Source organism: Solanum pennellii, chromosome 5 (genome assembly GCF_001406875.1).
Source record: "Solanum pennellii chromosome 5, SPENNV200".
Taxonomy (NCBI): Eukaryota; Viridiplantae; Streptophyta; class Magnoliopsida; order Solanales; family Solanaceae; genus Solanum; species Solanum pennellii.
In genome coordinates, this window is record NC_028641.1 from 73,963,309 (window position 1) to 73,972,611 (window position 9,303).

At 26.8% G+C, this 9,303-nt stretch overlaps 2 protein-coding genes and 1 non-coding gene across 4 annotated transcripts; all 3 read left to right on the forward strand.

Moving 5' to 3' along the window:
- Window positions 1-923: 923 nt before the first annotated feature.
- LOC107018909 lies at window positions 924-4,551 on the forward strand. Of its 2 annotated transcripts, none has more exons than XM_015219501.2 (3): window positions 924-1,113; window positions 2,675-2,920; window positions 4,235-4,551. In XM_015219501.2, exons 1-3 carry the CDS (start codon window positions 1,096-1,098, stop codon window positions 4,280-4,282), a joined length of 312 nt encoding a protein of 103 aa, XP_015074987.1. In that variant the 5' UTR covers window positions 924-1,095; the 3' UTR covers window positions 4,283-4,551. The 2 variants fall into 2 exon arrangements, with proteins under 2 accessions (XP_015074987.1, XP_015074986.1); XM_015219500.2 differs by having other exon boundaries at window positions 2,672-2,920; window positions 4,235-4,505.
- Window positions 4,552-4,729: 178 nt separating this feature from the next.
- On the forward strand, window positions 4,730-4,810 carry TRNAL-AAG. Its single transcript has one exon. It is a non-coding gene; the product is annotated as a tRNA-Leu (tRNA).
- A 2,142-nt stretch (window positions 4,811-6,952) lies between these two features.
- LOC107020150 (monothiol glutaredoxin-S1-like) lies at window positions 6,953-7,638 on the forward strand. Its single transcript, XM_015220453.2, has one exon. The coding sequence runs from the start codon at window positions 7,131-7,133 to the stop codon at window positions 7,443-7,445; it is 315 nt and encodes a 104-aa protein (XP_015075939.1). The 5' UTR covers window positions 6,953-7,130; the 3' UTR covers window positions 7,446-7,638.
- The last annotated feature ends 1,665 nt before the right edge of the window (window positions 7,639-9,303 follow it).

The following is a 9,303-nucleotide window of genomic DNA, read 5'->3' on the forward strand; positions in this document are numbered from 1 at the left end:
TATTATCATTTATAATATTTTTTACGTAGTTTATAAATAGAGGAAAAGGTCTAAATTATAGTTGAATTTTAATCGAAATTATTGTAACGAGAAAGATCAAATTTAGAAAGGTCTTTTTACGCCCATGTACTATTATATAGTATTTTAAATGTATATATGTGTTCACATGGACATAAAAAATATTGTATAATTATAAATAGTAATGTGTCAATGAGCACATATATACCTTTAAAATACACTATTAAATAGAGTAAGAAAAAAAATGTCATTTAAAAAGTTTGGTATCGTAACAGTAATTTCGATCAAAATTAGAGTATTTTCAGACTTTTGTCTCTTACAAATATATAAATTTCATTTCAAAAATATTGAAAATTTTATGCACAAGTTCCAAGTCAAACTTAAATGGTTTAACTCTCAAAAAAATAAAATGTGTAACATAAATTGAGACACAAGGAGTAATTTTTTTAAAGAAAAATATTAAATCTTTGAAAAAGGGCTTAATATACAAGTCCATTTTGTGATTTATTCGTTACAAAATTGGCTCATATCGTTACAAAAATCATTTTCATATACTCTTTTCCTCGGATGCAAGTTAAAAAAATTAATTTCAATCAATTATTTTGATTTTGATTTTTAAAAAAATCATCTAGAAATATAGCAAATTTTTTATATATCTAATATTTCTAAACATTTTTTTTAAACTTCTTTGATTCAACATTTTGAATATCTCCCTCGTAGTAATAATTCGGAATATACATAAATATTTTTGAAATGATAATTTTAATATATAAAACACAAAAATAATTAATAAAAAAAATCCACTTATTTTAAAAAAAAAAAAATTTATGCAAATTTTTTTTTATACCGAATATACCCTTTTTGTTAGTATTTAGACATAACCAAAGGCCCTCTTCTTATTTTCTTCCATTTCATTTTTATTTCATTCTTCTTCTTCATAACCAACACAACACACAAAAATCCCCTTCTCTTTCTCCTTTTTTTTTTTCTTTTGTCAACTTCTCTACACCAATATTAACCAATCCTTTTTTTCATATAAATTAAACTTCACAATATTTTCTAATTATTTGGCTTGCAATGGAAGATCATAAAGAGGTAAAAAGTAAATTAATAAATCTATCTTTTGTTATATTTATATTATTTACTCTTTTCCTACATCTACTTTTGCTTCTTATTGCTGTTTTTTGGTAGATATTTTCTTCTTTTTTTATCTACCTTTCTCTATGGAAATGTTTACTCCAATTGAATTATTTATAACAAAAATGTAAATACTAATATGAAATGGTATTACTTAACAATAGTTATGTAATATAAAAACAAACCTAACTTTATATTTATGATCTTGATATATATTAACATCATGCGTGAATCAATTTTTTTTATGTACATCAAAAAAAAAATATTAAGCTCATATAAATTAATATAATTTTTCATCGATCCTCTTGTACCTCCTAACTCCTATCCATAGCTCTTTTAATTCTTTAATTAGGTTTCTTTCAACTTCTTTTTTTTTCTTCCCTTATCTTTTTCCTAAGTATTCAAGAATTTAATTTATATTACGAATTCAAATCTTCTAGAGTATAATTGTATGTGTATTTTTCTAATTATTCAAGATTTTTTTCGAAATTTCAAGATGCAGTTAGATAAGGTCAAAAGTGTTCGGTAAAAAAAATTACATTATTTATATATAATTAAAATTAATTTTTTTAATATATATAAAATTGGTAAAACATAACTTTTTTTGTGTGTTTACTTATTTAGTATTGCAATATTTTATTATTTTTGGGTTGTCTGAAAAAGTTATGGGTGTCATGACTATAATTTCCTATTTCTTTTCTTCTATCTAAATCTTTTTATTTTTTTAAATAAGTTTTTTGTGGCTCACGTTTAGTCAAGAATTGTAAAGCTAAATCAACACAAAAATTTGAAAATGCAAATGTCAATAGAATTAAAGGAAAAAATATATATGTACTAGCTGTTCCAGCTGGACCATATGCAATTCACATATTATTTTTTTTGTCAATATTTTCTATTAATTAATAAATTTATTAGTGATGTGTTAAGCTAAAGAATAATGGAGTAATATAGATGACTTGCTCTAATCACTTTGGCGTAATAAATTTGAATACTTAAGTTGGACCTTCTGAAAAATATGGTATCTTAAACACAATATTCTGAAGAATTTCAATTTTTTTTTTTAAAAAAAAATTAAATATTTTGAAACGAATTCAGTAATTATTTTTTTTCTTTTTACCTTTTAAGAGACTCGAACTCACAATCTCAATGTTTGGGATGAAACAATTATTACTACGTTAAATAATTATCATAAAATCTTTTACTTAACGTAATAATATATATGAGTATTTCTAATCCGTACTCTATATAAATGTCACTAAAATTAAAGCTCTAGCGACTCTGGACGCAATGAAAACATTAACTCAAATAAAGCTAATTATTTTTGTGGCAACAAAATAATACTGCTAAAAAAATCTATTACCATTAAAATATCTCTTTTGCTATAGCGAGAATACTGCTAACAAAAAATCTATTACCATTAAAATATCTTTTTTGCTATAGCAAGGATACTTACGATCCGAGCAATAATTTTGTTTGATATGCAATTGATTGACCATACATTTTGTCAAATTTATAGCAGAAGGCAGCACCATGGCTATCAGTGCCACAATTTGGGGATTGGGATCAAAAAGGAGCATTACCAGACTACTCAATGGATTTCTCAAAAATAAGAGAGAATAGGAAACAAAACAAGTCAAGAGCTAGTCTTGGAAATGAGGAGGATTTCAATTCCATATCAAATACAAGTAATAATAATGTGAATAATACAAGTCATTCAACCCAAAACAATGATCAAACTTACCATCATAAACACTCTACAACTCATGTAAGATTTTGTTACATTAATTCATTTATATATTCTTCTTTTTGCTTAGGCTTGTGTAGCCTCTTCTTTTATTTGAATGTTCATATAGTTATTGGTATCTTTGTTGTTTGGACTCTGCGAAAATATAATCACTACATCAACTATGATTATTAGCGGCAATTACCATTCTTGTACATGTCCCTAAAGCCTTTAGCGACATTGATTCTAACGGCACTTAACTAATGCCGACAAAGACTTTAGCACTCTTTATTATTATCAATATTTATTGCTGCTAAAAGTTGTTTTTGTCATAGTGAATCATGTATATTTGTTATTCTTCAGAAGTAGTAGACTTTGGGGGGATTGACACGAATGCAACAACATTTTGTGTGTGTCGAAGCAACATAGATTAGTATTTCCTCCAAATTATTTATTGTGATTCTCTTTTACACATGCCTTTGAGAATCATTAATTATGAGAGGTTGTATAACACTATAATCATGAATTTATTGACCCCTTTTAGTTAAAATTCTGAATTCGTCATAAGACTAAAATTTACATACATTTTATCCAATCCTGATCTACTTGTGAAACTATACTGTCTCCTCTCAAAATGATGTTGATCATGTGGTCATTGCATAAGTACAATATCACATGATATCTGTATACAACACAAGTTGGAAGAAAGTGATGCTTGCAATGCCTTATTGGGTAAGCAACTTTTCTTGTCCAGAAAAATTGTTTGAGCAAGTGTTGTAATTTTAGCAAGGCACATGCAATTATATTGCTATTACTTAAGTTAGGTAGTGTCTGACTTATGTGATAGAAAAAATGTGGTTCTATCAGCATTTAAATGTGTTTGGTATGATGGAAAATGTTTTTTCATTAAGAATAAGTGGAATTTTTTTTTTTGTGTGTTCGATAAGTAAGTAAAAAATTTTATTCTAAAAATATTTGTATATGATCTAGATAAATACTATGTGAGATGGAGATCAGGGTTAGGACTAGGGAAGTGGGGCGGTGGGAGATGGGTGTTACAAGGGGTGAGAGTGAATATGAGGTGTGTTGAAGGGTGGGTTAGTCCATTAGTGTATAAACGACATCTGCCTCTAGTTCTGATGTGTCCTCCTGATATACATTAATCGAGCAAGTGAGTTTCAAATGACAAATAGTTATACGAAAAGAAAATAAACAAGATAAGCATATAGTAGGATTTGAACACTATGCTTAATGCTATATATATTTTCAATTAATTGAGTTGTTGCTTCTTCATGGTGAAAATTTACTTTGTTTTTTACAATCATTTTATTTCTATTTTTTCCTTTTTTTTGGCAGACAAGGAAAAGCATTTTCAGTTGCTTCAATTGCTGTGTGAAAGCTTGAAGATTCTTGTGATTGATTTGGTGTTCTATGTAATGATAAATGTACCAATATTTATATAAGTTGATCTCATTCCCCACATTTTGAAGTTGTTAGAAATAGGAAATTAATATTCTTGTTTTTCTCACATTTAGATGATCAACAATAATTGTGTGTTAAAGAAATCAAGTGTTGATGATTGTTTCGTATTGTCCCAAATTTTATCCTACATTTTATTTTTTAATAACGATGATGTTCAGGATAAATTTGAATGTATTTTACTATTTCATCGAGTATTTTTATTGCATATTGGATATATTGTGCTGAATGAAATATGATCTAGGACCTTTTAAGTGAGATGATGAGTGAAAAATAACATGTAAATAAATTGAATTTATTAGTTAGTTAAGATGATTTTGTAGAGATGATTATTGATAAAATTAATAAGTAATTTGCAATTTTTAATAATGTGTTGGGATGGCCGAGTTGGTCTAAGGCGCCAGATTAAGGTTCTGGTCCGAAAGGGCGTGGGTTCAAATCCCACTCTCAACATTTATTTTTTTACGATATGTTATGAAAAATCAAAATCGATAATTATCAGAAATATTTTAATGTTTTATTTAGATACATAATATATTTTTATACTCGACTTTTGATTATAACTAAGAAATCACTTATTTTCAAGAAAACATTCTCCTCTATAAATACCAAACACACATTAATGATGATTATCATAGATACTTTAATATTTTGTTCCATTTGATGATATATTTCTTATAATAAATAATGTTTGAGTTCGACTATTATAATTTTATAAAAGAGTAATTTTACATTGTTATAACGAATGTTATTATTATTATAAGTAAAATATTATTATATAGAAGTAAAATATAACATAGAAAATCAATTCAGAATAAAATGAAACTACTATTATAACAAGATTGGTCTATAATTAAAAAGATCAACACAAAGAGAAGTGTGTTGTACCTTTGGTGCACACAATTAAACACACATATGGCCACTTCTACTTGCTCTCTCTATACTTTGGTTTGTATATTCCTTGTTTTCTGTTTTTTCTTTAAATCTTTTTTCTCTTTTGCAACAGAAACAATAATATATAACATATTAAGTAGAGTATAATTTTATAACTGACGTTTGAAGAGGGTAATGTGTACTTAAATATTACTATTATTCGAAAATTTAAAAAATAAAGAGATTGTTTTTGATAAACCATCGGACAGAGAGAATTAATGTATTGAAATTTTAGGAGCATAAATGAATGCCCTGGATATTCGATATAAATACAGATGAGCAAGATGACTAGATTTTATATTTCTTACATTTCTATTAATTTATTTGATTTTAACTTGATACAGTATTTTAATTAATTTTGTAATTTTAGATATGTCATATGAAAAATTAGAACTAAAGAGTTATAACAAAAAACGAAAAATATTTTTTTTAAACAAGCTATAAAAAATTAAGACAAACAAATTGAAACGAACAGAGTAAAAGATTAGATGAGATTATATATGGCCTTTCGAAGTAGCAAACCGACTATTTTTCTTCTTGCTTGATGATAAGTACATTAATTAGTAGTAGTACTCTTTTTTTTTCCCTTCATAGTTATGTGATTTGCTGTGTGGAATATTTGAAAAGCATTTATTCCAATATCCACCTAAAGTAAAGTAAATTTATCATCAAAATAAAAGTTTGGAGATTTATCTAGATTTCTCCTTAGGGCATGTTTGGTACGAGAAAAATATTTTTCTATAAAAATATATTTTTGTCAGGAAAATGAGTGATTTAATTATTTAAGAAATAAACAAAAATATTATTTCGCTCATACATAATTATAAAATTACGTGGTGACCATGTCGGGGATGGGTGGGTGGTGGCGGGATGGGTTGGGTTGGGGGTTTGGGGATGAGGGATCGGAGTATTAAGGGATGAGGAGACAATCAATATGAAACGATATTTATATGACCCTTTATGAAGGTGACACTTATTGATTCTTTTTATTAGTCAGGTATGATTAAATTAAAAAAATATTTCTTACGGTGTATTTGATAGGAATGAAAATTTTTGCCAAAACTATTTTCTAACAAGATAAGTAATTTAATTTCTTATTTATTTTTAGATGTTCAATAAGTAGGTAAAAATCGATATTTCACAAACATCGTATATATTCTATTCAAACACTATGAAATTAGGGCTTGGAGTACTAGGGGTGTGGGAGGTTGTGGAGATGGGGGCTACGAAGGGGGGGGGGGTTACGTTGAATTGTAGAGAAATTAATTAATTAATTAATGTAAGATTTTACATTTCGTTTTTAAGAAATTTATTTTTCTAGAAAAAAATATATTCGATCTGAAAAATATTTTCTGTTGTACCAAACATATCCTTAATAGTTTTTTATTTCTCTTGGTACGTACGGAAATATTATGACTTGAAGCAACAAGTGAATCATCAAATGATCAAGGAATAATTTGCATATATATCCACTAACTTTGCATTGTTCTTTTGGAATTGTGTAATCTTTTTGTTCTTTTGGAATTGTGTAATCTTTTTTTCTATTCATTATGATAAATTTATATGTATAGCTAGAAGGATAATTTAGTCTTTTGAATCATATTTACATATTATAAATACCTCATGTACTTAGTTAATGTATTTATTCAAGATAGTTATTGTTTCACATTAATCCCACCACTTTAAATATATAACTTTCTAAAAGTTCAATTTTCTCATAGCAAGTTAAGCCTCAAAAAAATTAACATAGATATAACCTTTTTTCTCTCTACAAATTAAACCTTCACAATTTCTGTTAATTTCAATCACAAAATTTAAACAATTTTTGTTAGGTCTCAAAATGGATATGGTGATGAAGTTGGGAGCAGAAAGTCCAGTGGTGATTTTCACTAAGAGTACTTGTTGCATATCTCACAGTATTGAAACCCTAATTCGAAGTTTCGGAGCAAACCCTAAGGTTTATGAGCTCGATAACTTAGTTTCGAATGGTGAAATGGAGAAGGCATTGGTTGAATTACTAGGGTGTAAATCAACTAGCGTGCCAGCAGTGTTCATTGGAGAAGAGTTCGTTGGTGGTTCTAATGAGATTATGAGTCTTAATGTTAGAGGCAAGCTCAAACAATTGCTTCTAAAGGCAAATGCTATTTGGATATAAAAAATATCATGGCGGAAACAAAATTTTCGATAAATTTTTTTTTTTGAAATATATAATATAAAAGTAACTACATGAATAAGTTGAAGTAAATTAAGTATATAAATCAATTAATTACTAGTTAGCTATTATGTATGTCTTTGGTGTTCCTTTTATGTACTTATATAATAAAACTTAGGGTAATTAATTATTACTACACTTGGTGCACCTCTAAGGCTTATTATAAAGTAGATCTTGCAATATTTATGAGTACTTTTCATGTTATAAATTGATGTAGCTAGCACATTGTGATTAAACAAATATGATAACTTACCTCCACTAAATAATATATTCAAGAATTAAAAAGTTTAAATAATAGACTTAGAATGACTTTTGCAATAGCGTCAAAAGGCAGCTCAACGTAATAGAAGGCTTAAAGTGAAAATTGAGTTAAAGGACTAAAATTAAAATAAACTTTAAATGTACTTATTTATAATTAATTTTTCTATCTTTTAGATGCAAATTAGTACTTAATGTTTCTTTTATACATGATGATTTCTTTGAACATCCTTTTTAATTATTAGTTTTTAAGTGAGATTTATCAATTCAAAAGTTTGAAAAATATCTTTTTACTGAGGCAATTATTATATAAATGGTTGGCGTAATTCAATAAGTAAAAGTTGACAAATTTTAAATAAAGATAATAGTTGAATTCAAAAAATTGATGCGTTGATATACCTTATCTTAATATGTTTAGGATAACGCTTGAAAATTTAAAAAGAAATAAAAAAAATTACAATTTACTTTGTTCAACACTTTTCGATTATTGATTCATATTTTTGAAAAATAGTTACTCTAGCTTATCAAAGATTTGAAGAAAGAAAGTACAAAAAGAGTTTATTTATAAAGATAAATAATGAGTGTTAGCGAAAAGAATGAAAGAAGGCAAAAATAACATTTTCTTGATTTCTTCTATTTGAAACGGATTGAGGAGAATAAAACAATATCATATTTTTTTCAAAAATATTATTTATCACGAATAATGAATTTATTCTATAAAATAATACATAGTTTATTCTTGATAAAAATTTAAGGTCGACCAAAAATTAGAAGCCTAAGAGGCTAAGACATGCATATTGCCTTAATTTTTGTAAGTGAGAGTCACCGCTGAGTAGCGTAGCCACATACATTGATGGTTATTTGAGCATCATTCGTTAAAAAATTGCAACTGCGATATATAGAAAACTATATAAAATATATATGTTGTAAATTATTTTTTGTGCGTATATATCAATACTTGAATATCCTTAACGAAAGATCTGAATTCACCACCTTTATAGTTTGTGTGAAACCTCCAGCTGCCACCCTTGTTTTATATCTCTCAATCTCCCCATTTGGCAGAAATTTTATAGTGTAATTTAAAGCTCATAAACTAATAATTAGGGGTGTACAAAATCGATTTGAAAATGGAACCAAATCGTATATCGAATCAAATTGAAAAAAAATCCGACTAGTGATTTGGTTTGACTTGGTTTGGTGTTGGAAAAAAAATCCGACTATATTTGGGTTGGTTTGGTTTCAACTTTAAAAAAACAACCCGAGACCAAACCAACTCAACATTATGGGTGTGTTTGGTATGGAGGAAAATGTTTTTCATGGAAAATGTTTTCCTAGAAAATGTTTTCCTGGAAAACAAGTAAATTTTGGACTTATTTTCTCATGTTTGGTTGGTGAGTAGAAAATATTTTTCGAAAATGATTTTTAGTGTTTGATTTATGAATGAAAAATGTTTTTGAGAGACATCTTTTATTTTTACTAGAGTAAAAAATAATTTATGAAATTGAAAGTATTTTTTAAAAACAAAATTATTATTTTTTTGGGA